Source organism: Penicillium odoratum (assembly GCF_028828045.1).
Source record: "Penicillium odoratum strain IBT 22623 chromosome Unknown utg000005l_segment0_segment0, whole genome shotgun sequence".
In the NCBI taxonomy this organism is placed as follows: Eukaryota; Fungi; Ascomycota; class Eurotiomycetes; order Eurotiales; family Aspergillaceae; genus Penicillium; species Penicillium odoratum.
The window spans coordinates 438,347-463,315 of NW_026643147.1; the positions used below are offsets into that span (position 1 = coordinate 438,347).

The following is a 24,969-nucleotide window of genomic DNA, read 5'->3' on the forward strand; positions in this document are numbered from 1 at the left end:
ACTGTATGCATTGTGGAGATCGGATCACAGTCAATCACACTGCACGATAAGGAAAGTAAACAAGTAGAATTAAGGTAAAGTTGTAGAATCTACCGGAAAAATTTACATTTTACGTTTGAAAATTATTGCCTAATATGTATGGGTTAGATTAGGTAGCTAAATTAGGCTGCTGATTCGGGCTTCCATGATCTCCTGACTGATTCCTAGGTTATACCCTGCTAAGATAAAGTGTCACAGGAATGTTGATCACAATGCGGGGTTCTATGTAAACATAAAATCACGTTCGGAGTTAGGAGTTTTGGAGTTGTATAAATAAATTCAATTAACATTGTAGGGTATCATGAAAGGATAAGAAAAAAGCATATAAAGCATAGAGCATGAGAATCATTTGGCACACAGCGGAGTCAGATGATCGTTCGTCATGTCCTGAGAAATATTATTCAAAGACCAAAAGATATCGGAGGATTCAGCAACACATTCAGGTATAGCCTCTCCTGTAACAATCACCGTGATTCGGCCTGGAATCAATTGCACACCATCCCAGGTGGTCAAATATCCTCGCTGGCGAAGAGATTCAAGCCGTGGATGAAGAGAGCGGAGAACTTCCTGGAGAGGAGAGTGTGCATCGAGCACAAGGAAGAAAGACTCGGTCGGAATCGATTCAATGGTCTCAGGGGTAACAGTGTCGAGGGGTGTCTGCGAAGGATCGGATAGATCACGACGCTGCAGTCGAGCGAAAAGCGAATCGATTCGAAGTTGAAGGTCATTCTCCTCCTTGGCTTCAGAACCTAAGGGACCCATCTGAAGATCCTGGTCATGTAGCCAGATATCGGCGCGGAAACCATCACATCCGGCAGCAACGGACTGTGTGAGGGCACTGGGGCGGGGATCCGAATGGGGGAACGTGCATTTAACTTGCCACTCGCGAGGGCTCAAACGGGAATTGGGGTGAGCCAAGCTCTTGCCCACTGATGGGAGATATTGAAGACATTGGAATGCAGCCCTGGAATAGTCATTTGTTAGAATACTGAACCGATTCAATCACTGTTTCTGCATTTGTACACTCACAAGCAAGTGATGACCAGGCAGACAGCACGGAGCAGGCACTCTTTCCACCGATTTCGTACAGAGGTAAGCCCTTCGGCGATTATGGGGCCCAGGCCAGGAATACACTCGGTGGGATATGAACGAAGTGGATGATCGTCTAACAACCAGGGGTCGTATTCGTATGGCGCCAAATTGGACTCGAGATCAGCTTCGATCTTAGGAGGCAGCTCCATGTTGCCAAATGCGACCGATCGGGTGAGTTTGGATGTTGGGCAGAGCACCTCGAGATAGCGGTGAGGGCTGAAGGTAAGGAGCCAGGATGAAATGGGATCGGACACGCCGAATGGGCTCTTTATCAATTATATACTATTGCTTTCGCTCAGAGTAAGTTCTGGAGAGCGGGTCCTGTATCGCGCAATAGTGGTGCACCTAATGAGCGGAAGCACGCAATCTTGATTGGTGATTGCATGCGGATGATCGACAAGGTTTCGCGATGTAAACGAGATGCTTTTAGTGGGTTGCACTGAGATTAGCATGCTATCAATTATAATTGGAAATACCTAGATATTTGAGTCATTGCCCAAAGGGCTCCCGATTCCTCCTATACTCAGTCTGATGCGGAGTATGGGGATCGACGTTTGTTGTGGATCCCGCACACAATTCATACGCGAAGTGACGTTTTCCATGCCAAGACTGCCAAGCTCGAAGCTGCAAGTTGGTCAAAGGGTCCAATTAAACTAATTTGCGGTCTGCAGGTTATTCGAGCTTTTGATTGGTCTGTTAGCAGATCCCCGCACCCAAATCAAGTCTCAATTTGGGGAATTGATAAGGCAAGGCTATGGGGCGGCCCTACAATGTTGGGACTTAAGACCTCCCTGCGATCAGATTTGATATTCGCAGGTTGATGGTAGATAGTGGCCCAATTGGATACTCTTAGAGTATTAACTGATGTTGTTAGTGCAGTCCAATCACTCTACTTTGTGACTCGTATCTCGTATAATGTACTACTAGTATTGATGTTGTGGCTTGAGCACACAATAGTGTCAATTATGACACTGCTTCGCCAAGAAAGGCGTAAGGGTAGGACCTATCATAGCTTATTCAAGGGAACAGAACCCAATTAAGCAATAAAGCTAATACAGGGCCGGAGATAAGGAAATGAGATCACATCATTTTCAGGGGTATATGTTCAACTAGAGGCTTTTCGCCGCGTATTTCGCGCGGCGCCTTAGAATAACTAATGTTTGTACTGTAAATCCTTATCTTATACTCGTGCACGCGAATGTCAAGAACAACTGATTCGCCAAACCGTTCACTATGAATCCTCAGGCAAAGTATAGTCATCCAGAATATGGGGATTTTTGCGAAAAGCCGGATCACACACAACGTTAATAGCAGGCGAGACATTGCGCTCACAAATGGAGCCTTCCTGACCAGAATGTGATCGTGAACCTCCATACGCTCGGGTCATAAAATACATCAAACTCTGCAATGTCACGATGCATTCCGTTTCAGAAGCGCCACTCATAGTGCGATTTGTCTCCGCGAACAAAGCAGGACTGCAATACAACAGCACAGCCCGTCCATCATCCACACCATCGACATTCAATCCCTCGATAAGAGCGTCACGAGCTGGCTTTGACAGCCCACCAAACGCTTCCTGGAATTGCTCCGCTGTTGCTCGGTCGGCCACACGACCTATAGCAAAAAGACGAAGCAGCGCTCTTTCCGAGGGATCCGAGGTAGATAAAAATGATGAAAAGCCTTGCTTGAAAACTAATTGAGCACGTTTCTGCAATATAGAATCGTACGCTTCGCGCAATGAGGTGTTCTCTGTGATCACACTCTTTAGGATAGGCAAGGCCCGCAGAAATGATTGACAGAGCGGTTCTATCATCCGCTTTGCGCCACAACTATCAAAATGGGCGCCGGCACCACACACATCGAAGATGATTTCGAGATATTTTAAATAGAACGCCTCGAGGTGACCACGGAACTTTAGAATGGGCTGCAAGCTGCCAGGAACGTTCTCTCCCTGTATCAATTGGGGAATATTGAGTGTCGCTCCAACGTCCACGCCCATGATCATATTTGCGCGCTAGGATCAGTTAGCTGGCTGAGTGAACCGTCGAGAATCCCACATGCGACAGCCTCGGCGAGTAGTTCATCATGATTTTTACGGTCTGCGCATTCACTTTTTGTGCCCTTACGCGCGTAAATCTCGTCAGCTAGGTATGGGTCCTTACCTTTATCACCAATAATAAGCGCGACAATTGATGCGAAGAGCCGGTCGGTATCTTTTAGGAAAAAGTCTACTTGGCGATTTAAGGACTGGAAGGTCACCTGGGATGATTTGACAGGGGAAGGTTGATTCGCGGCAAAGGCGTCGTAGTCGTCGGCAAGAACCCATTTCAAAGCGCGAATGTTGGTGATTGAGCGATTCACTTCATCGAAATTTTCGTTGAACAGCAACCTCGAAGGACTGAGTCCGTCAGCGGTAAGATATCCTTTAGAATGGCTTTGGCTTTCGCCGCCTTCGACTGCGGGCGGGGCACGTTTTAATCGATCGATCTCTGGGCCGAACTGCGCGTAGAGTAGCCGAACGAGATCTTCATCTGGTAGAGATGCCAGTTCATGGCGGTGCGCGATTTGAATGAGTGATTTCATTGCTGAATAGATAAATGATTAACGTGTTGGGTTTTGTTGACTTGCGAGTTGGGCACTAGGACTTCGGCACGGGCCGTCCAATGGATAAGCCGTCCGGCCTATTCTGCCTGATTTTGCTTCCCAGTTGAGCCGTACTCGTGCACGCACCCCTAAGCCTTCCAATCACCAAAGCGTTATTGGGGGGCGTACACGAGTATACCATTTACCTACCCAGTCTCCTACCTAGTATCTCACCTAGTATCCTACCATATGTCCTACCCTTTTACCTACAAGGTCACCTCAAGTAGTTAACTGGAATGAAAAGAAGTGGGAAGTGAGAGGACAGGGGTTTGTACGCATGTTCCAAAGTCTGCAGTAAACCCAAATGATAGAGGGGTTGACTAGCAGGCTACAGGACTCTATTTACAAAAAAAAGGTTATTCAATTTTGAATATTTAGATAGGCGAAAACAATGAAAATCACTTCGATAGTTATCAGTGATCACAAATAATCTCCAGCTCTCAGTTCAAGGATAAATTTAGTATAGACCAAGCTTAAATCCACCCCAGCTGAGACTAGAGAACACCCCATCAGGATCATAAGCAGTCCGGATATCTCTCATGCGGAGGACATTCTCGCTAGGGAAACCCGCATAAGGATCTTGCCATTCACCAGCATCTCCCATGTAGATAAACTCCGAAGCAAGTCCCAGCTTCTTGTTGATACCGTGAAGGTGCTCAGCCAGCTGGCGAGACCATGCCTCCATGCGAAGATCGTCTTGGGCCAGATCCCAGCCGGTGCTGAATTGCCAGACTATACAGAAGGTCAATTATCACTCATCCAGGACATCTAGGACTGAATTGTGATCTTCGAGAACTTACTGATGAGAGGCTCTGCCTCGAGACCCCATACGTTACCAACGCCGTTGGTCTTGGCCACGCGGATGGAAGTTGGGGATATGACGTTGGTGACAAAAGTCGGGTAGAGGCCCTGGACATCGGCAATCTTGTCGACAGCAGCCTTCCATGCCTGATAGATCGAGTAGAGCACCTTGGCATCGGGCTTCATAGTTTTGTGAGAGAATTGGACGCTGTAGAGGTACGTTAGTCATTTAGTAAGAACCCCTGACTATCCAGTCGCATACCGGAACATCTGCTTAGGGGAGTCAAGGGCATGGGCCCACGACTTCATAGTGGTGACATTGTTGATTCTCTCCTCAGCTGGAATCTTGGTGAAGTTGGCGAACTGAGATGGTGGGCTGCTGACACCAGCTTGGACACCAATGATGGAGGCCTGTGCCACCTTGGTCGTCGCGTTGTATGTAATACTAGCAACCATACCCGCAGCAATAGGGTCCTCATCATCTAGCCTGGCCGCCTCACAGACAGCAGAGAGGAACTGGGGGATGTGGGTCTCATTGAAAACCTGGATGGTGGTGCTAATCTTGGGGACAGCATAAGTCTTGAGCTCGAAGCGTGTGACGATACCAAAGTTGTTTCCACCACCCTTCAGAGCCCAGAATAAATCGGGGTGAGAGGTCTGGTTGACGGTAATATGGGTGCCGTTTCCGAGGACTACATCATAGTTCACAATGTTATCCATGGCGTACCCGTACTTGTTGTTGAAGTAGTGGAAACCACCGATTAGGGATAGACCAGGGACACCGATTGTCTTTAGACGACCACCAACGCAGACACGACCATGGGACTCGAGTATCGAGTATACATCATACCAGGTGAGTCCGGGGCCAACCTCCACGGTATCAAACTTCACATTGGCGGTATTCATGTTGGACATGGCGATCAGAACCCCAGCATCGATGTTGTTCGCTCCGGGATACTATCGGGAGTGAGTCGTATTTCTCATCAATTATTATAATAGTGAAAAACTCACGTTCATGTGGCCTCCGCCACGAACTGCAAAGTTTGCCTGGCATCCCTTGATGATCTTGACTGCCTGCGAGACTTCAGCAGCAGTGTAGGGCACAACAACACAGGCAGGGGAGAGATCGGCCCGAATATCCCAATAGGAATCGACAGTCTGAGCAATGTAATTTGCAGAGCCCGGGTGAATAAAACTCTTGGACATTGAGCGGGAAAGCTGTGAGCAAGCACAAGAAACCTCGGGAAGAACATTGAGGATGCCGGATGAGGTACTCATGGAGCTCGACAGAGTAGCCGAGGGGCTTGCGCTTGAGCTGGCATATGCCAATCCCGATAAGGAAAAGCCAATAGACAGAATTAGTTGCATCTTGGGACTGAAACAGACTGAACTGGGGAATCAAATCTGTAGTTGATGCTTCAACAAAACCTGATAACGACCTCTTCTTATAGAAATCTCAAACTTTCTCCAACTCTTCCATGTTCCCCCTTGGTGACCGTGCTCAGGAGAGTTCCACCCATGTCCTGGGTCCACGTTAAAACCAACTTTCGATTGAGTTTCGTTTATGAAGACGACTGTCATTTTCGGATCAAGATTTCACACCTTTCAGACGTGGTATACTCCTCCCAGAATAAGTCTGAGCCGTATTTAGGCAGACTGATAGCCAAAATGCGCCACGGAACTAGGCAACGTAGAAATAAAGACAAGCCATAGACGCAGGTGGAGTGATTAGGGATATTACCGTTGAGCGGCTATCCGAACCCGAATACGAGAACCCGAGAATTCGACAGTACACACCAATCAGATGTTCAATTTGCACTCTTATTCGAATTCGGATATTTGTTTCATCTTTTGCAGGGACTGATCGACACATATTCTATGGCTCCGAATCCAATTTTTTATGAGGTAGCCTAGAGGAATTCTACTTCCATGTTCTATAATACGCCAAGATCGTTTTCTCTAAACTATAGATCGAACCTAAATTAATCTTCATGTTTAGATCTGAGATCCTAAGCCGAGTACGCGTACCGAAATAGCATCAAGCTTTAATGGAAAAATTCATCATATAGCAATGAACCAGGAATTTGTTTAAGTATCACAATTTCTCGAGACGAATTTTATTCCAATAAAGCCAAAATACTTTATCAAATTACTATGAATATTCCATTCAACAGATACTCCACTTCACCCCGCTCATTATCTCCTACCGAAGCTATGACCGACTTTAACTAATTCCTTTACAACTACAACCCTTGAGGGGTTGCGGCGATCATCTTCGTCGTTCTATTTGGATTGACCTCACTGGTACACATCTTCCAAATGAAGAGTCGAACATGGTTCTTCATTCCTTTCATTGTCGGTGGAGTTTGAAAGTACACTCTCATCTAGCAACAAGCTCTAAAGCTAATCTATATCTAGTTGAAATTGTTGGCTATGTTGGTCGATATCTTAACTCGCATCAAAGCCCCAACTGGACCATCACGCCTTATGTCGTGCAATCGCTCTTGTTGTTGATCGCTCCGGCCTTCTTTGCCGCCTCAATCTACATGATCCTAGGCCGCTGCATCGTTGCCACAGGCCACGACTCCCTATTTGTCATCCCAGTCAAGTGGCTTACCAAGATATTCGTCGCTGGTGATGTAATCTCATTCTTCGCCCAGTGCGCTGGTGGCGGTCTCCTATCTTCTGCAAAGACCCATTCCAAGGTCACTCTCGGACAGGACATTATCATCGCCGGTCTTTTCATTCAGATCGCCTTCTTTGGGTTCTTCGTTGTGACTGCCGGAATCTTCCACTACCGGCTCTTGGAGTGCCATGATTGCATTGCGAATTCTGCCATCTCGGTGCCTTGGATAAAGTGTCTCTAGGTGCTCTACACCGCCAGTATATTCATCCTGATCCGGTCCGTCTTCCGTGCTATTGAGTACATTACCGGCACTACTGGCCCGATTATGTCAACTGAGGTGTATCTCTATGTTTTTGATGCTGCTCTGATGTTCTTGACGATGATGACGTTCAACATCTTCACTCCCAAGTCACTGGTGATTCCCTGTTCGACTCCACATGACATTGAGGCTGCCGATAAGGAAATGGTTGACAGCTCCAGTGAAGTGAGCAATGAAAAATAAGAAGAAACGAGATTAACATAAAGTGGGGATTCGGATAGGATAAAGGTGCATGTACGCCGTTCATTGGTTCTTATAGATTATGTAGCATTTGGAGAATTTTATGGTAATGACTTTCTTTTTTAAATTTTAAATATTCTTTCTCTCGGCTAGATCTTTCCTTCAAGGCAGCTATGATATTGCCTGTAGGTATGTCCGGGTCTCGCCCAACTTACAGAACAGTGCGAACTTTCGATGCCAATTCAAGCTCTCTTTGAAGAGTTCTCCATGAATCGATGCCGCGAGACGCAGCTTTCTCTATTTGACTTGTTTCATCCTTCATGCGCCGATCAAAAATCTCAAGTGACACCCAGCCCTTGAAGCCGACATCCACGATCCAGGCTTTGGTAATTTCAGTCACAGGCAAATATGCCCCATAATGACTCTCAAATGGAAACGGCCGTGCATGCTTGGACCAAGTAAACTGCGGTGCTTCCCCCTCGATGTACCATGGGTGGTCCTTGGAAAATGGAGGATCAAATCGTTCGCCATCGGACAACTGGAGAAAGAAAATCTTCTCAACCGGGCAATTAGCGACAAAGCGATCAAGCGACTTTCTAAGGACTCTTCCCGAACCCTCGAATCTCCCTGACCGGGCAAAGTTGTCACCCCACAACTTTGTCGCTTCATGAAAAGTGTCTAGACAAAGACCAAAATTGGCCCTGTCAACGTGGTTGACATATTCCAGAGCAGTTTCCCATGTAGAACAGTGCGTTCCCCACGATAGATATTCGTAAGCGATTGAGACTGTGGGGTGTTTGGCGCTGCCGATATCAGCCAGTTGCCGTAGCTCACTAATAACCACGTCTCTATCGCCAATGGCGTTGGCTTTGAAATTCGAGGGAATCTGCAAATACGGCGCCTGGAGAATTCTGGCAACCTCGATCCAATGGGTCGCTTTTTGCAATCGGTCACTGAGAGGAGATTGGTCTCCTTCATAATTCTCAAAGGGTGCTAAGGAAATTATCTCCAGATTGACTTTTTGGCATAGTACTCGAACCTGCTCAGCGCCTTGGATAATTGGGATGCTTTGAGCTTTAGAGAAAGCTTCAAGTTCATAGTAGACGATTTCGATGCCTTGATATTTGGCTGCAGCAGCTGCACGGATCTTGTGGTCGAGGGAATGAGAAGTATGTTGTCCTAGTGATAGACTAGCAATGGCCAGTTTATTGGAGAGCATGACGACGTTCTGCGTTCGAACTGACCAAAAGAATTTGAGGAATATAATGCAGGATTATGACTAGGTAGTCAAGGCACTCAAATTTGGTGCTTGTATTTATCAAGAAGATCGGAGTTTGGTTTCCGGTCCCCGCATTCGCACGGAAATTGAAGCCGGAGCGCGGGGAAAGTTGCCTGATAGTGAGGAGTACAGGGACTGGAAGGCTTGCGAAAATTTATACCTGATCATACCGCTGCGCGTGAATTCTAGCTGGACTATTATTGTCTTTACAGGGATCCAGGTAGTGAACGAGCAATTAAGTTCATGGAGAAAGTAAGGAGTGAAGAAGAAAAGGAAATATAGCAACAGATAGAAAAAAGGAGTGGATTTCGAGCTTGGATTGAATATTAAACCAAGCGTTACAAAACTCTCTGTCTACAGTAAATCTGTCTGGTCAATATGATTTGAAGAGGATCTTTAAAAATTATTTCTTTCTCCCCTTTTTCAATTGATATAGTGCACGCATTTCAGCACCCATAGAGGGAATCATCCAATATTGATGGTTACAGCTTGGGCGTGTCTTGCAGAGACTTTTCCAACATTTTACTTTGCCCCATTTCAATTCTTGTTGAAGTGGTCTTGAACAGTCTCGGTAGCCCCGTGTCCTCAAAGTTCATCCCTTCAACAACCATCTTTGCAATCCCTTCAGCGGCGAGGAAGATCTGCGGCATTCCATGCCCCGTAAACCCAGCCAGTATATACTGACCATCATGTCCAGGAACCTGACCCACATGTGGAAGGCCATCGGAAGAATACCCCATAACTGCAGTCGTTAGAACTTCGCAACTCAAGTCGGGACTAGTAACCAACTTACTCCCCGTCCAAACACGGTCGGTATACGCATGACTGTCTTCCCACCCCATAAAATTGCGTTGCATGTACCCGTCAAAATAACGAACAGCAGGCTCCAAAACATGACTATCATCGGAGATATTGTACCAGTTCTTCTCGTCGTGGAAAAATGTCGATCGCGCCCCACCGACAATAATGCTGCCATCCCCGCGCGGGATCAGGTAGTCATAGTTCCAGCCGTTCCATCGCAGGGTATATGTATTCGTCAAAGGAGGGGCTGTCGATCCCGGAGTAACAATGCGACTGCAAGTTCCTCGCACTGGGACAATGCTACCGTTGTATTGAGGAGCGATGCTCGAAGTGTAGGCGTTTGTTGCAAACACGATCACCTTGGCTGCTATCGTGCCACGGGATGTCTCCACTTTCCAGCGATAGGAACTCGGAGGAGTAGGTTCTGTGATCTTCGTCACGGGTGTACGTGTCTGCAAGTTGATCCCTTGTGATACTACCTTCTCCAATAGATGGAGGACAAATTTGTAGGCCCAGATGTGAGCCGTATCATAGGTGAAACAGCCTACCGCACCTTTCACACCGGAGAACTGTAAATTATCAGCGATCTAACAGCCTCGAAAGTTCAAATAGAAGTATACAGGAAACATACTGATTCAGCATCTTCAGACTCAATAATCCGAGCTCCTGTTGTGGGTTTGCTACCCCCCGCGATCAATCGATTATGTCCATCCTTGAGCTTTTCAAAATGATCCTCATCCAATTGAACGTCCACAGCCTTTGTAACTGTGTAATCGCAATCAATACCTTCTTTCTCAACAAAGTCTTTGAATGCACGGACATGTTTCGCTTCGAAGGCCGCCACCTCGGCAGCAGCATCAACGCCATGTTCTGCAGCAAGAGTGGCGATGAAGTTGTAGATATCCGGTTTCATATGTCCTCCATTACGAGCGGTCGCACCAGAGCAGGCCTGTCGCGCCTCCAAAATCGTGATTGAAGGTGCGGGTGATCCAGGCTTGGCTTGTTGCAAGATATGATGTGCGACCGATGAACCCGCGTATCCAGCTCCAATGATTACGATATCGCTGTGCTCGGGTAGAGTCTTTGTGGATCGGTGGTTGTCTAGAGGGTGGGGATCTGTCCGCCAAAAGGGCAGCATGCCATTTGCAACGGGGACGTGTGGTACCATTTTGGTAACCCCAGTGAATTGATGTCTTTCAATCTTGGATATGCTGATTTAGTAACACTGAAATATAAGATATCGTAGTTCATGCTGTAATAATGCGACCGGCCTCTCCACCGGCTGTTGATCCCACCGGGACCGGGAGCGGGGTGGAGTGGAGAGAGGGGAGAGGGGAGAGGGGCTTATCAATATCAAACAATCTATAAGATAGCTCACAGTGATTAAGATCATGAAAACTGCAGCTTCTCATGTATTTAAAACTAGTGATTGAGCTGATTGATAGTATGATATAGGTTCCTCATAGATAGCATCTTACAAGTCGCAAAAATCCTTATCTTAGTATAGTGGGATCATATCAAGTTAATATGAAAGGTGTCAATTTATGGAATTCCCGGCCAGGTAGGATGAACTACCCGGCTTACCCTCTAATTTTCGTTATAGCTCAAATTATCATAGTTTTCCAGGAGGCTTCAGGCTTCGGACCCTAACCGCTGCCTTCCAGTCTCGAGTCTCACCTTAATTTGACAGGGATTATATTACTTTTGCTGCCCGATTGAGGTTCTATAGGCGCAGTTTTGAGTGTGGGGCCAGGTGACCCTCCAGCGCGTGCATGTCCAGATAGTTCTCCCCCTTCTGAAGCTCTTTGCATCATTCACCCCCTTCGGAAATACATACATAGCTTGTCCATTGCTTCTATCTCCAGAATACGTGTGCCGTAGCCTTTACCCCGTAACAGACGGCAGGATACATCCGTCGACAGCTGCATATGTATGCCCAATCCTTGGAAAGCAGCCGTGATGATAAAGTGCGCCCAATTAGAGATGTTGTACCTCAAAACGCTGGAATCACTCATCGAGATAGGATCATTTGTTTCAAATGACTTGAACGCGTCAAACGACCCTTTGATAGGATTGATCAGGATTTCTTGGAAAGGTGGCAATACTCAGAGATCAATCTTGCCAAGATTTGAAGCCCTCGAATAAAAATAAGTATTCTGTTTCATACATTCATTATTCAAATGCTTCAGTCGATAATATATTACTAAGCATCATTGGTCTAGTGGTAGAATTCGTCGTTGCCATCGACGAGGCCCGTGTTCGATTCACGGATGATGCATTTCTTTTTGTCTTTTTATCTTTTGTACATCTACTCATTACGGAGCAGAATACCTACAGTCCTGTTGAATGTTTACAGTAAGGCTGTTCCTGACAGGGTTTATGAAGATATATTGCTTTTAGAAAGTGGGAGATGAAGTTGGCAACCCATATACATATCGTACCATATCACACTCCCTGCTGTTGACAGCGATGACCGTACTCATTCTCTAATTTCCCTGCTTGATGGGCAATGATTTTCTCAGCCATCCCAGGTAAAGTACCATCAATGACATCCATATCTCCAAATAAGTTGGTCAACGCCTCCTGCTCGAGCACAGTACAATATGCCCCCTTGAAACTATGGAAAGTTATTAGCCCCAGAAGCGTAGTATGGAAGTAGACAACTTACCCAGCCCTGCGAGCAGCGGAAACGTCCCACATATGAGCAGCAGCAAACCACGGGATCTTACCCTCATTTTCCGAAGTCAACTTCTCCAACAAAGGTCCATAAGCAGCCAAATCAGGCTTCCCAACCCCAACAGAGTCACAAGAAATCAAATTCTCTGCTGGTAATTCAATTCCAGCCTTCTGAAAATAGCCTCCAACTCTCTTTAGATCTGCAGCCGTAAACGCCCAGACCGTAAACCCAGCATCCCGAAGCTTCTGCACACACTCCGCCGCACCAGGACGCATAGTGAGAGACTGATACTCGTGCATGATATACGCGAGATCCTCAGCAGAAGCAAAAGCGCGCGGGGCCTTAACTCCACCCATCATTCCAAGGACGCGGTAGAAGAGAGATTCAAATACCTCTGCATAGGGGCGATATCTTCCCGAGATACTCAGATTGGTATATTCGCGTTCGGCAGTTTCCATCCATGCGGAACCAAGGAGCCAGGGCTTGATTCCTTCAGCGCGAAGACGGTCGCCTAGGCGACTATCGATTGCATTGTAGAGGTGATCGTAGCTGACGAGTGTGCCGACGATGTCGAAAACCACATTCTTGGATGAGGCCATTTTTCGAAGGAATTTGATACGAGATGTTCTTATCAGATTGAGATTATTTATGTCTTCGTTTGAAAGATTGGGGTCGGAGGTAGTCACATTGATCTGCAATCAAGAATAGAGATAGGAATGAATCCGACTTATCTGATCCAAGACCCCCGCTCTCATCCCGGCGGGAAAGGCGATCGGGGACTTCCCGCCGGGTACCTGGTAAACAGACTAGAGACAAGATAACAAACAAGATAAGGAATGACGGAAAGTATGTTTAAAGGTGCCTGGTAAATCGTCTCTTTCCTCAAAAATCTTCGACAATGGCGGAACTTAGCTCAGTGAAGGTTGATCTCAAAGGAAGTGCAGAAAATGAAATCGATATTGAGAGAATCGCCACTGCAGCAAGCGAACATCATGGAACCTCTAAAGAAATCCAGGCAGAGGATACTGCAGGCTATCACCGATCTCTCACCAGACGAAAGGTCATGATGATGACCTTTGGTGCTGGAATTGGAACAGGTCTCTGGGTAGGAACTGGTCAAGCTTTATACTACGGTATGACAGATAAATCTCAATCAGATGTTGATGGGTTCAGCATGGGCTGATAGTTCCTAGCTGGTCCTGGAGGAATCGCCTTGACCTATACCTTGACTGCGTGAGTAGGCCAAAAACCTTGAACGCATTGAGCCCTACAATATACTGATACAATTATTAGAATAATCGTCTACGCCCAATACTGCTCCTTTGGTGAAATGATTACATACAAACCAATTCATGGAGGTTTCATTCGAACATGCATGGAATACGTTGATCCCGCATTCGGCTTCGCCATTGGAGTCAACTTCTGGTTTTCAGTGAGTGGCCTTAAGGATATGCAACCCTATTTCGAAGAACAAAAACTGATGAACACAAGTGGGTGATGATCATCCCAGCAGAAATTACAGCAGCAGTGTCAGTATTGAAATTCTGGCCAGCAACGGATGCCCTTCCTCTAGCTGGGTATATCACGATCTTCCTGGTGGCCATAGCCTTGGCAAACGTCTTTCAGGTTCGAATTTACGGCTACATTGAATACTACATGTCGTTCATTAAATGTGTTGCAATTGTTTTGATGATTTTCTTCCTATTTATCATGACATCGGGAGGGATCCCTGCTACTCATGGTCCTATTGAGTTTCGCTATTGGAAGAACCCTGGTGCATTTAAGAATGGAATGAAGGGCATTGCCAAGGCATTCGTTCAAGCATGCTTTAGCTTCGGTGGTGGTACGTTAATCAATTTCAATTCTTTTCATTTATTAACAATCTTGGAACTCTAGGTGAACATATTGCAGTGATTGCTGGCGAGGTAGCAAATCCTCGACAAACAATAAAGAAAACAGTCCGTCCAGTTTTCTGGCGCATGTTCACATTTTTTGTTGTGAACATTTGGCTAGTCGGGATGTGTGTTCCATCTGATGATTCCAGTCTAGCTACTGCCAGTGGCACTCTTGGAAGTCCCTTTGTAATTGCAATCAAGCGTGCAGATGTCTATGGACTTGCGCATGCACTCAACGGATTCATATTCCTCAGTGTTATTAGCTGTGGCATTACTAGTGTCTATGTGGCAAGTCGAAGCCTGACAGCGCTTGCGGATTTGAATCTTATTCATCCTTTCTTTGGTCGAAAAGACGCTCAAGGTCGTCCATATGTGTCAATGATTATCAGCCTAGCTCTTGGTGGAGGACTCTGCTATCTCAACTGCGACAGTACTGGAAAGATTGTCTACAACTGGTTTTCTTCTCTGGTGAGCTGGTCCCTTGTGGCGTTCTTGGTTCAGAGTCAGGATTAACACCATTTCCAGGTCGCTATCGCAACTCTGTTCGATTGGTCCGGATGTTATATTACCCACCTTCGATTCAGACAAGGCTTGAAAGCGCAGGGCAAGGATCTCAGCACCCTACCTTTCAAAGGATTTCTTACGCCATATGTGCAATACTTCAGCCTAATTCTGGTACTATTCATTTTCGGATGTGAATTTTATCTATCGTGTTGGCCTTTCGGAGAAAAGGGCTCTGCGAAGACGTTCTTTTCCACCTACCTTGCTGCTCCGTTGTTTTTCTTTGACTACTTCGTGTACAAGGTAAATATGTTCTTTCCAACTTGAGATTACAATATCTGATATGATGCAGTTTTATTTCAAAACGAAGATTGTGAAACCCTCGGAGATGAACTTTTCCGCAGCGCATTACTTTGACGAAGAAGATCGTCTGAACAAGATGGCACCCCAAGAGGAAAAAGAAGAGAAGACTGGAAAGAAAGCATGGCTCAAACGCGTTCGATATGTCATATTTGGGTAAAGGAATGTTATACTCCCTATGGAGCCAGGAAAACATCCGGATCCAGACCCAGTTCGTCTGTTGCCCAGTTTGGATTGAGAAGGTCCGTCAGGTCGTTCATATCAGAATGATATACACTCTCAGCACTTGATGTCGGTGTCATATGGGAAATAGGACTGAATGAAGATAATTCCATCGTGCTACCAATATTCTTATCTTTTTTCATCGACTGGGTCCAATCTTTGAATGTTGCGTAGGCCGACCTAGAGCTCTGCCCTGTGTTTGCTTCCTGCCCACGAAATTTCCCATTTGATGACCACTCCTGGATTGCTGCTTCAATAGACTCGATATAAGATATTTCAGATTGTGTAGATGTACCGCCGGTCATTTGACGAAGGAGAATCATGCCGCGATTCAAGATGTCCCGCAATTTTTGAGATCTTCCAGAGTTGATACTCTCAGCAAGTATTACAAGAAGAGCTGCTCTGCATGAGCTGAACTCGGTATAAGAGGCACGGCACAGCCCGAAATTATCCGCAAGCGATTGCAGTACCTCGATAATCTCCAGTGCACTCTGTACACACTCATTCACTAGCTCTGATTGCTGCGTTTTGCCAACATTCTGATGATCCAATGGATTCTCCTTGTCCCGAGTATTGAAAATGAAAGGCCGGCCCATGTAAATATATATTAGAAGATAGCATAGCTTCATGTGGCAATTTTGTCGAAACAGAGTTCCCTGGAGATTATCGCTAGACTGAATGTTGATGGGAAGAGAAGTCCACCATTGCCGAATCTTTGTCCTTAGTTGCACAAGGCGCGTCGAATAATCCAGAAGCAATCTTTTTGGACATCGTTTGAATTTCGCCCTGCCAAATACAATCAGCTGATGTTCCTCGGACGAAGTGTCCTTTCTTACAATGCATCGGCTACCTCTCCAGTCCAAGAGACTAATTCAATGAAGGCTATCATATTAGAGAAATTTGGAGAGTCAAATGTCGGGCAATCAGTTGGCAGATCAGCATTTATCTCCGATCTTGAGATGGAGCTCGGTCGCCCATGCATGATAGCCGTTCGTCTATAGAATATCAGCCATGCCCCCTACATATCTGGTACAAAACAAGTCACCTTTCAAGGGAATAGACAGTCCAAAAAAGGCGATTCCTCAGTTCAAGGGTTCTAGGATCACAGTCCCCTCCAACATATTTCCGATGCATCCCGTTTTGAATCGCCATTTTCATGGCTAACCCAAAATATGTATATGACAAACCGCCACAGGATACCGGAAGCGCGTATACGGCGAGAAGAAGGAAGGCTTGCACACTTTCGTAAGAGGCTGCTAGGATGACATCTGGACCCAATCTGCATGCCACATGGAAAAAGCCAAGTCCAACCGAATCTTCTGAGCAAATCGCGATTTCTTCTGAGAGAGTAGGGCTTGAACGGTCTTCTTCCATGTGCGCAAACTGCGTACCTATTGCTAAGACAGCGAAGATTGTGCAGACCCAAGGGGTATCTGCAGCTGTAAATTCCGTTGAGGGATTATAGCATAGTTGAAGCTTCTCCTGCAGCCATCTCCTCTCCACGTAGAAGGAATTGAGTTCGGTATACTTGAAAAATAAACCAACTAGGAATTCTGCGATCGGCCTTGGCGGTAATTGGGTCATCGCTTCAGCAGCGGTGTGAAGCGAAGATTGTAGATGAGTTGCTCGCCAGTACTCTTTGACCTATACCTTGTTAGGCAATCTAGAGTATGAGTTAGGATAACTTACATACACTTGAGTCGGCTGTATTTCGACATCTCATGGTGCGGCGTAACTTCTCAGAGAAGTTCCAGTGAGAGAACTCACCCGAGTAGACTATAAATTGTCAACAAGTGAGTAGGAAAAATGGCTCGTTGACTGACATGCAACATTACTTGACACAAAATGAACGTGGGGTGATTCATTCATGTCATCAAATGTATCGATTTCCATGGTCTCTGATGTGCACTTGGCCGCGATTCGTGCAATATTTTCCTCATCCAATGAAACGTCACCCAGAAAATGCTCTACAATGATTTCCAAATTCCGTTGGTGTTCATTGAGTCTTTTTGGTGTTGGCGAGAGATGAAGCGAATGACGGGGCTTTAGAGGACCCGACTGAGATGAGAACTCGCAGCGTCGATCTAGCCGCTGACACCGCCAACATGGTTGACCACCTTCGCACTTTTCTTTCTGTTTTCGACAGATGTCGCATCTATCAATTATCAGCCTTTAGAAAACACACTGAATTGGTTTCAATGAGCTCACGCAAGAGAAGTCCGTCTTCTAGTACCATTGGCTTCACGCTTGCGTTTGGTTCCACGCGCATCAATTTCTTCTGTCATTCCTTCAGACATATTGTAGATGGCGCTCAGTTTGGATTCTTTGTTAACGAATACTCTCTTTGGAGCTTGAAAGGTGTATTTATCTCGTTGCACTTAGGGAGATATGCTTTGTTGATATGCTATCATCCTTATCAAGAGAAAGAGCAGATGCGGGGTAAACGTGAACTCTCAGCCAATAAAAGCAACTCAAATATGCATATCAAGCTCAAGATAAAGAGCAATTTTGATGTTCGGGATCTTGCCGCGTCACTTGTCTATTTGCATGGGCCTAGAATATTGACTGCATAGAGGGGGGAAAGCCGACATCGGGATCGAGAATCAGAAACCGAGAGAGTAGAATGCAGAAGCGAAAAACTAACAAGAAAGAGAAAGTATAGGCTTCAGAGTGTTTAATGCAGAGGTGTGCCCCGATCTTGGAAACACTGCTAGACTTCAAATCATGGAAGTCTACTGTTTAGATGATTTCTGTATTGAAAGATTTTATTTTCATATCGAGTAGCCAAGTTTGGACTAGTCTAGAGGCTTTACACCGTGCTTTTCGCGCGGCGCATACCTAGGTAGATCGTTATAGTACACCTCCTCTCTTCATTTCTACCATATTAGTGGGATATGCAAGGCCTCCTCAACAGTCACCCGAAAAGAAAAGAAAAGAAAAGAGAAGTGCCAGTACACCATTTCTAACGAGTGTCCAAAATGTCTGCAGTGTACCCAAGTAATAGAGGGGTTGACAAGAGCAAGTGATCGGCATTCTGTGGCGGCTGTTGTGTTCCCGTTTCCCATTACCCAGCTGAAATGCACTGTCTATCACGAAGATTTACGCCTTGCATTCGCTTTCAATAAGCGACGCTGTCAAACATTGGAATTCATACCCCGCTTGAGTAAGTATTTCGACTTTCATATTGAACCATATACCGACTTCCTAAAGTGAGGTATGAATTCTCTCATTGAAGTCGTTAGCTCATGGGCTAGCATTTTGTAGACCATTGCCCTGGGGAGTGCCGTAATGAACAAGAACACGCCAATTTGTTTCTAATACAACCATGAAAACCTGATCAGATTCGCCAGCGTAACCCGAGAATGTGACTGATCTTGAAGGCTTGGGATTCAGGGCCCCCAGAGAAAATGTTCATTGCTTTTGTGAGAACGAAAAAAGCAATACAGGTCAAACGCTTCCCATCTATGGTTGGTCTTGATGCCCACAAAGTGGGCACATATGCTTTTTTGGATATATCATGCATCTAGTAATCCAATGAGGAGAGAGATATTGTCAGTGAACGTGCTGAGCAACACACCACAGACTACAGGCAGCTCTAGATGACCCAGAATCAGGTGTACTTAAACCAACCCCCAGGGCACTTCAGCTGGTCCTTAACCAAGATTTTATTTAGTCGAATCATGGCCTCAAAGCCAGTATTTGACAGACCAGCAATCAGCAAGCGCAGCTGGAGCGATGAGTTCCGCTATTATGCTCAGCATTTGAACATACTGAATGCAATCGTCTTGCTAGGCGCAATACCAACTTACTTCACTGCAATTCTCCACGTCCCTCTCCGATGGGAAACTTTCCTGCTAACGGGAGTCTTCTACCTCGCCGGAGGAATGGGAATCACAGCAGGTAAGTACATCACATCCCAATAACGCAACCTATAATAACTGGAACAGGCTATCACCGACTCTGGTCTCATAGATCCTACAAAGCATCAACAGCACTACGATACTGGCTCGCCATAATGGGCGCAGGCCAGTGGCAATGGTCAATCCTCTGGTGGGCACGACACCACCGCTCCCACCACCGATACACCGACACAGAGCAAGATCCCTACAACCCCACGCGTGGTTTCTTCTTCTCCCACATCGGGTGGCTAGTCGGCTACAATCCCCGCTCCTGGGGAAAAGTCGATCTCTCCGACCTCCTCGCCGACCCTGTAGTAGTCTGGCAACATAAATGGGGAAATCTGGTCGGATTCATAACGGCCGTTCTGCTTCCGGTGCTAATTGCCCATTTTGGCTGGAATGATGCGCGAGGCGCACTCGTGCACACGGTCCTGGGCCGGTTGATGTGGATCTGGCATCTAGGATTCTTCGTGAATTCCATCGCTCATCTACCGTGGTTCGGGTCGCAGCCGTACTCTGATAAACATAGTGCGCGGAATGTGTTGCTTTTCGCGTGGGTTTTAGCCGGGGAGGCGAGTCATAATTTTCATCATACTTTTCCTGCTGATTATCGGAATGGGCTTCATTGGTATGAGGGGGATTTGTCTCGGTGGTTTATCCGCACGTGTGAGAAGCTTGGACTTGCGTGGGATCTGCATATTACTAGTCCAGCTGAGATTGAGCGGGCGCGACAGAGGCAGATCAATCTTGCGGAGGGCATTTCTCATGGACCGGAGATCGCTGCGCTGCCTGAGATGGAGTGGCGAGATTTCGTTGAACAGGCTGCTGCTGGTAGGTGTATCACGGCGGTACATGGGATTGTTCACGATGTTACTGATTTCATGGCTGATCATCCTGGGGGGCCTGAGCTGGTGCAACGGTTCATCGGGAAAGATGCGACCATGGCTTTTTATGATGAGGACTCCCATGTTCACTCGCCTTATGCCGAGACTTTGTTGGGCAACATGCGGGTCGCTGTAACACGTCGACAGGAAGGATTTGATGACCAGAAGACAGAGTAGGGAGGATATGCGGACGCTCGCATAGTTTCGGTCAATATTGTGATATGATGAGAATTACTATAGCTATATCAATCCGCCGGACAACGGAAGTCATGAAGGTCAAAATGAATTGAAATCCTTTTATCAATGTATAGTCAATCTAGGCGCTCCCTTGGTATAGTTCGTAATCATGAGTCATGTCTATCAATGCGAAGTTCATGGCCCCGGTGTCTGCGCACCCTCACCTAAACCCATCAGTCCTCCAGCTATACCATTCATGCGACGATCCAAGATATCTTCTTCGCTACCAAGAGAGGAAATGCTCCTGTGTCGGGAACGAAAAGCAGAAGGGCTCTCGGGGGCGCTGTTTATATCCTCCGGATCAATATGATCGTGATAATTATACTTCATATCCAGGTGCTTGAGTCTCGCAAGGAAACTGCCGTCCGCATCGGGTGCAGGCTCATCCTCCAAGCTTGTGAATCCAGCCAGTCGGGAAGAAGCAAAGGGAGAGCGAGACTTCTTCCGACGGACTGCCAGGTCTGACGAAGACAACGACAATGAGTTCATCCTTGTCATACCTATTTCAAGTGGCCTATCCTCATCCGCAGAAGACTCTCCTGTCGGATGACGGTAGTGATGTTTCTGATGGCCTTTCAAGCTTCCGTTACTCTTAGACAAGCCCTTCATTCTTTGAGATGCGTTCATTCCCGAGCTAGCGGACATCTGAAGAAGACTGTATTCGGATTCATGCAGCTCTGCAGTCTCAAAGAGTGCCTCGATCCATGATGCACTGCGCTTGATGTACTTCCACGCATCCGGAAAAAAGCCCGCCATTTGAATAAAGCCATGTGAAACCCCGGGTATCAAGGATACTTCCACGTGATCTTTTTCTCGAAATTGACGCCGAGACTTTTCCAGTCCAAGGTCTTGACGCTCCTGGAAATACTGCAGCTTTGCTTGACGCAGCCGGCCAGCGAAAATGACTGTGTCGTCAACTAGCGGATCGCGCTCGCCAGTGAAAATGTACGTCTTGGGAAACCGGGACAGTAATGCATCCGGAGCAAGGACTGGAGATAACAAGAAGTCGGTGTTAAAGTCCGGTCGCTGATGCGGCCCAATGTATAGAATGATCATAGCTCGCATCATTTCCGGGGTGAGAATTCTGTCGTGTACATAAGAGATCATTGATGAGACTGCCAGCCGAGTCTTGAGTGGCTGGACCTCGCCATTTGTGATTTGATTCGATTCGCCGTTCAGCTCCTCGTTCTTTTTCAGTTTGTCTCGAAGCGCCTTGGCAGCCTCGGATGCTATATCGGTTTCCTCTTTGGCATCTGCTTGTTTTGGAGGGGACATGGAGGTTAAATCTTCAACTGAACGGCCAGGTGAGGTAAAGGGGGTGAGCTTCCGATAATGGTCATGCTTTTGCCGTAACACATTCGGGTTCTTCTGCCGCGAACTCTTATCTTGGATCAAGGCCATCTGTTCGTCTGTCATCCAACTTTCCACTCTCACATTCAGTGCTGGATAGGCTAACACCAGCCCATCAGGTCGAGGGAGACCCTCCTCATTCCGCCAGCCTTGAGCTGCGGAGGTCTGGAGAATCATCAACGTCATACTAACAGCCAGGTTCCCCCCTGCACTTTCGCCTGTGACAACGATTCTTGGGCGGGTTGAGCCGCTCAATCCAACACAGCGACCCTTGGTAGCAATGATGGTATGGTAGACATCATAGCACTCGTGTAGTGCATATGGATATGCGTATTCCGGCGCTTTCTTGTAATCGATGCTGAGGACGGGCACTTTCAACTGCCCCGCCCATGATAAAAGCTTATCTTCGGAGTTGCGGGGACTCATGGCAACAAAGCCACCACCAGGCACATCCAGAACGACGCATGTCTGCTCTTTTAATGCGTTCAAAGGCCCGTCAAAGTATAACCACGCACTAACAGGGTCACTGTGCACCGATTGCTTTGGACGAGGGATGCGGATAGCTCGTGGTGGATATCGAGTCATTCGTGGACGAATCAAACTCGCCATGGCCCATAAATACGGACTGGTCGCTTTGTTCCAAGAGATGCGCATATGCTCAAGGGTCAATGTTGCCCGAACTCGCCGCACTTTTTCGTCCGCCTGCTCCGCCGCAATCAAGTAGTAAACTGTAAAGACCAATGAAGCGATATCTCGCAACCACTTGGGCTTGATGGACATTGCTGTCCAAAAGCCCGCATCCAACCCAGTTGCAATCCATGTCGCCCGGAAGAAAGACCTCGAATAAAGGTTGGCTAGGGGCTCTGGACATTCGAGCCCGACAATCTTGGCAAAGTTGCGACTGACATATAGGCACAGAAAAATTATGGTGGTTGTCTGCCAGGTTGTCAATCTGTTTGCGAAGCGTTTGGAAATGATGCGAAGAAGCGGCGGTCCATGTTTGTTTCCTCTATGGTGAATCAGCCTTAGGTTCGAGATGTATAATGTATTTGAAGACGCCGCTATCACATACCGTAGTAGATAAAGAGACCAGAAGGATACAACTGCAAATACTTGAAATTTGCGAAATCTGGTCGAGGGTCTTCCTAAGACGTGGTCTAATATTCATGAGCCAATTGTTAATGTAGTTGCCATCCATGCGCATACCTATCATTTCCCGTTATATGAACTATGCAGCCGTACAATCTCACAGGGACCTGACTCCTAGACCGAAATGGAATAGAACATCAAGATCAAAATCAAAATCGAAGTGAAAGTAAAAATCGAGGCATAGAATATGAGAGAAATGAATAAATGAGTAAATGACTGAAGAGGAGAATGAATCACATGTCAAAGAGACCATCACATGCTTGGTGACATCAGCTGACGGGATGGGCTCCACTTCGGCTATTTGACTATATGAACAGCATGCGGAGTAGTTGTAGCATAAATTGCGCTGGTCTCAGGCATTTATAAAATGTGGAGGTAAAACAGTGTTCATTGCCATCCTTCTATGTAAAATTTCTGCCTCAGGCCACTTTTATTTCTTTCAAATCAGAACATGTCTTCAATAGTTTGTCCTGAACAGAAGCAAGACTCAAATTTCTCCACTTCTCATCTGAAGCAAATAATTGTTCAGCGGCTTTTCCCCCATAGCTGACAGCATCGGGGCCGATAAGAAGGCGCAGGGGTGGCTCAGCTTCATCCAAAAGCTGGAGAATGATGTCCGCAACTTTGCTCGGGACAGATGGCTCGGTTCCAGGTGAGTTCCGATGGGCTTCAATGAAGGCTCCGACGGAGCTTTTATAGGGTTCGCTCACGGGGTGTATCTTCATAGATGATCCAGCCCAATCAGTTCTCATACCACCAAGCTCAAGAACAGTAACTTTGATACCAAGGGACGCTACTTCCATGGCAAGGACCGTCGAAAAGCCACCAACAGCCCATTTGGCCGATTGATAAGCAGAAAGACCGATTGCACCTATTCGTCCACCAAGGGACGAGACTTGGAAGATATGGCCAGACTTTGCTCTCGAAGAATGAGAAGAACTGCCTTGGTGGCGTAAACTACGCCCATTAGGTTGGCGTCGAGTTGGGCTCACAAGTCTTCGATCTCAATGTCCTCAACCGAAGCTGTGTTTGCATAGCCGGCATTATTGATGACAACATCGATCCGGCCAAATCTCGCATGGCCAGCCTTGACAGCGTATATAGCTTGGTCATGGTCTGTTACATCAAGGGCAACGGGAAGTATCCGGTCGGGGCCATATTTTTGAGTCAGCCACGCAAGCTGCGCTGGTATGCGAGCCGTTGCGATGACGGAATCACCGTTCCTGAGAGCAGCTTCAGTGATGGCGAGTCTCAATAAATGCCTCGCACAAAGCGATAATTATGGAGCTATACTTAGTCACTATCTACCACGAATGAGACAAAGCAACTGTGAGGCTTATTAATTACAGTAGAATTCGAAACTAGATTACGCCTTGGACGCTCACGCTTTCTTTCCCACTTCCGTTGCGCTAACCCTGATTCAGCTAGGAGAAGTCCCACAAAGTCTTCCTGATGTATTTCTAGTAGATTATCAAAGTTACTATAATTGAGTGTCTCCGGCATTGAGCGGACTATACCTGCCGAAATGCCCTGTGGCCATACACCCGAATTCGAAAGCAGATTAGGCACACTGACTCTGCTTTCGATAAAGCAGACACAAGCATGCGTCATTGAACGACAGTTCACGTTGAAATAAGCACACCGCCTGATTTACTTTTTACATTTGCTATCCACCAAGTCCGCCAGGGCAGCACCTCGAGTCGCTGAAGAGTCAGTGGGTATCATCGTGTAAACAGCCAAAGTCAATGGCCCATCGCTACGTTCTAATTTTCTCGGCCAAACCACGACAGAAACTCACACGACAGTATATCCTGGAGTCTTCATTGATTAGCACGGCCCTCCGGAACATAAAAATGCAAAACTGGCACATCACAACAATTACATATATATCAACATTGGAAATCAACTAGTACGCGTTTCTTCTCTCACGGTCTTCGGCACGGTTCACCTTAAGTGAAAGGCCCCTAAGATTGATTTTTATCAGTTAATCTTGTAATAATACGAATGAGTAGATC

At 46.6% G+C, this 24,969-nt stretch overlaps 11 protein-coding genes across 11 annotated transcripts; 3 read left to right on the top strand and 8 right to left on the bottom strand.

Annotated features, from left to right (window-relative positions):
• Nucleotides 1-384: 384 nt before the first annotated feature.
• On the bottom strand, nucleotides 385-1,280 carry N7520_005692 (uncharacterized protein; the record flags this gene model as incomplete). The annotated part of the gene is made up of 2 exons (XM_057139626.1): nucleotides 385-1,003; nucleotides 1,069-1,280. 2 exons carry the CDS (start codon nucleotides 1,278-1,280, stop codon nucleotides 385-387), a joined length of 831 nt encoding a protein of 276 aa, XP_056993632.1.
• Nucleotides 1,281-3,132: 1,852 nt separating this feature from the next.
• N7520_005693 (uncharacterized protein) lies at nucleotides 3,133-3,714 on the bottom strand (the record flags this gene model as incomplete). Its single annotated transcript, XM_057139627.1, has 1 exon — nucleotides 3,133-3,714. One exon carries the CDS (start codon nucleotides 3,712-3,714, stop codon nucleotides 3,133-3,135), a length of 582 nt encoding a protein of 193 aa, XP_056993633.1.
• A 517-nt stretch (nucleotides 3,715-4,231) lies between these two features.
• N7520_005694 (FAD-binding oxidoreductase) lies at nucleotides 4,232-5,943 on the bottom strand (the record flags this gene model as incomplete). Its single annotated transcript, XM_057139628.1, has 4 exons — nucleotides 4,232-4,506; nucleotides 4,575-4,783; nucleotides 4,838-5,532; nucleotides 5,587-5,943. The coding sequence occupies 4 exons, from the start codon at nucleotides 5,941-5,943 to the stop codon at nucleotides 4,232-4,234; spliced, it is 1,536 nt and encodes a 511-aa protein (XP_056993634.1).
• Nucleotides 5,944-6,894: 951 nt separating this feature from the next.
• N7520_005695 (RTA1 domain-containing protein) lies at nucleotides 6,895-7,703 on the top strand (the record flags this gene model as incomplete). The annotated part of the gene is made up of 3 exons (XM_057139629.1): nucleotides 6,895-6,934; nucleotides 6,994-7,418; nucleotides 7,443-7,703. The coding sequence occupies 3 exons, from the start codon at nucleotides 6,895-6,897 to the stop codon at nucleotides 7,701-7,703; spliced, it is 726 nt and encodes a 241-aa protein (XP_056993635.1).
• A 208-nt stretch (nucleotides 7,704-7,911) lies between these two features.
• N7520_005696 (sugar phosphate isomerase/epimerase family protein) lies at nucleotides 7,912-8,919 on the bottom strand (the record flags this gene model as incomplete). The annotated part of the gene is made up of 1 exon (XM_057139630.1): nucleotides 7,912-8,919. One exon carries the CDS (start codon nucleotides 8,917-8,919, stop codon nucleotides 7,912-7,914), a length of 1,008 nt encoding a protein of 335 aa, XP_056993636.1.
• Nucleotides 8,920-9,461: 542 nt separating this feature from the next.
• On the bottom strand, nucleotides 9,462-10,948 carry N7520_005697 (NAD(P)/FAD-dependent oxidoreductase; the record flags this gene model as incomplete). Its single annotated transcript, XM_057139631.1, has 3 exons — nucleotides 9,462-9,721; nucleotides 9,773-10,349; nucleotides 10,412-10,948. 3 exons carry the CDS (start codon nucleotides 10,946-10,948, stop codon nucleotides 9,462-9,464), a joined length of 1,374 nt encoding a protein of 457 aa, XP_056993637.1.
• A 1,277-nt stretch (nucleotides 10,949-12,225) lies between these two features.
• N7520_005698 (uncharacterized protein) lies at nucleotides 12,226-13,056 on the bottom strand (the record flags this gene model as incomplete). The annotated part of the gene is made up of 2 exons (XM_057139632.1): nucleotides 12,226-12,397; nucleotides 12,449-13,056. The coding sequence occupies 2 exons, from the start codon at nucleotides 13,054-13,056 to the stop codon at nucleotides 12,226-12,228; spliced, it is 780 nt and encodes a 259-aa protein (XP_056993638.1).
• A 299-nt stretch (nucleotides 13,057-13,355) lies between these two features.
• Nucleotides 13,356-15,373, top strand: N7520_005699 (uncharacterized protein; the record flags this gene model as incomplete). Its single annotated transcript, XM_057139633.1, has 7 exons — nucleotides 13,356-13,590; nucleotides 13,651-13,690; nucleotides 13,751-13,889; nucleotides 13,949-14,300; nucleotides 14,354-14,820; nucleotides 14,878-15,156; nucleotides 15,206-15,373. 7 exons carry the CDS (start codon nucleotides 13,356-13,358, stop codon nucleotides 15,371-15,373), a joined length of 1,680 nt encoding a protein of 559 aa, XP_056993639.1.
• A 16-nt stretch (nucleotides 15,374-15,389) lies between these two features.
• N7520_005700 (uncharacterized protein) lies at nucleotides 15,390-17,732 on the bottom strand (the record flags this gene model as incomplete). Its single annotated transcript, XM_057139634.1, has 6 exons — nucleotides 15,390-16,221; nucleotides 16,272-16,317; nucleotides 16,623-17,079; nucleotides 17,129-17,211; nucleotides 17,259-17,590; nucleotides 17,644-17,732. The coding sequence occupies 6 exons, from the start codon at nucleotides 17,730-17,732 to the stop codon at nucleotides 15,390-15,392; spliced, it is 1,839 nt and encodes a 612-aa protein (XP_056993640.1).
• A 1,383-nt stretch (nucleotides 17,733-19,115) lies between these two features.
• N7520_005701 (acyl-CoA desaturase) lies at nucleotides 19,116-20,395 on the top strand (the record flags this gene model as incomplete). Its single annotated transcript, XM_057139635.1, has 2 exons — nucleotides 19,116-19,335; nucleotides 19,383-20,395. 2 exons carry the CDS (start codon nucleotides 19,116-19,118, stop codon nucleotides 20,393-20,395), a joined length of 1,233 nt encoding a protein of 410 aa, XP_056993641.1.
• A 195-nt stretch (nucleotides 20,396-20,590) lies between these two features.
• N7520_005702 (putative lipase) lies at nucleotides 20,591-24,457 on the bottom strand (the record flags this gene model as incomplete). Its single annotated transcript, XM_057139636.1, has 5 exons — nucleotides 20,591-22,812; nucleotides 22,878-22,950; nucleotides 23,506-23,893; nucleotides 23,947-24,177; nucleotides 24,369-24,457. 5 exons carry the CDS (start codon nucleotides 24,455-24,457, stop codon nucleotides 20,591-20,593), a joined length of 3,003 nt encoding a protein of 1,000 aa, XP_056993642.1.
• Nucleotides 24,458-24,969: the final 512 nt, after the last annotated feature.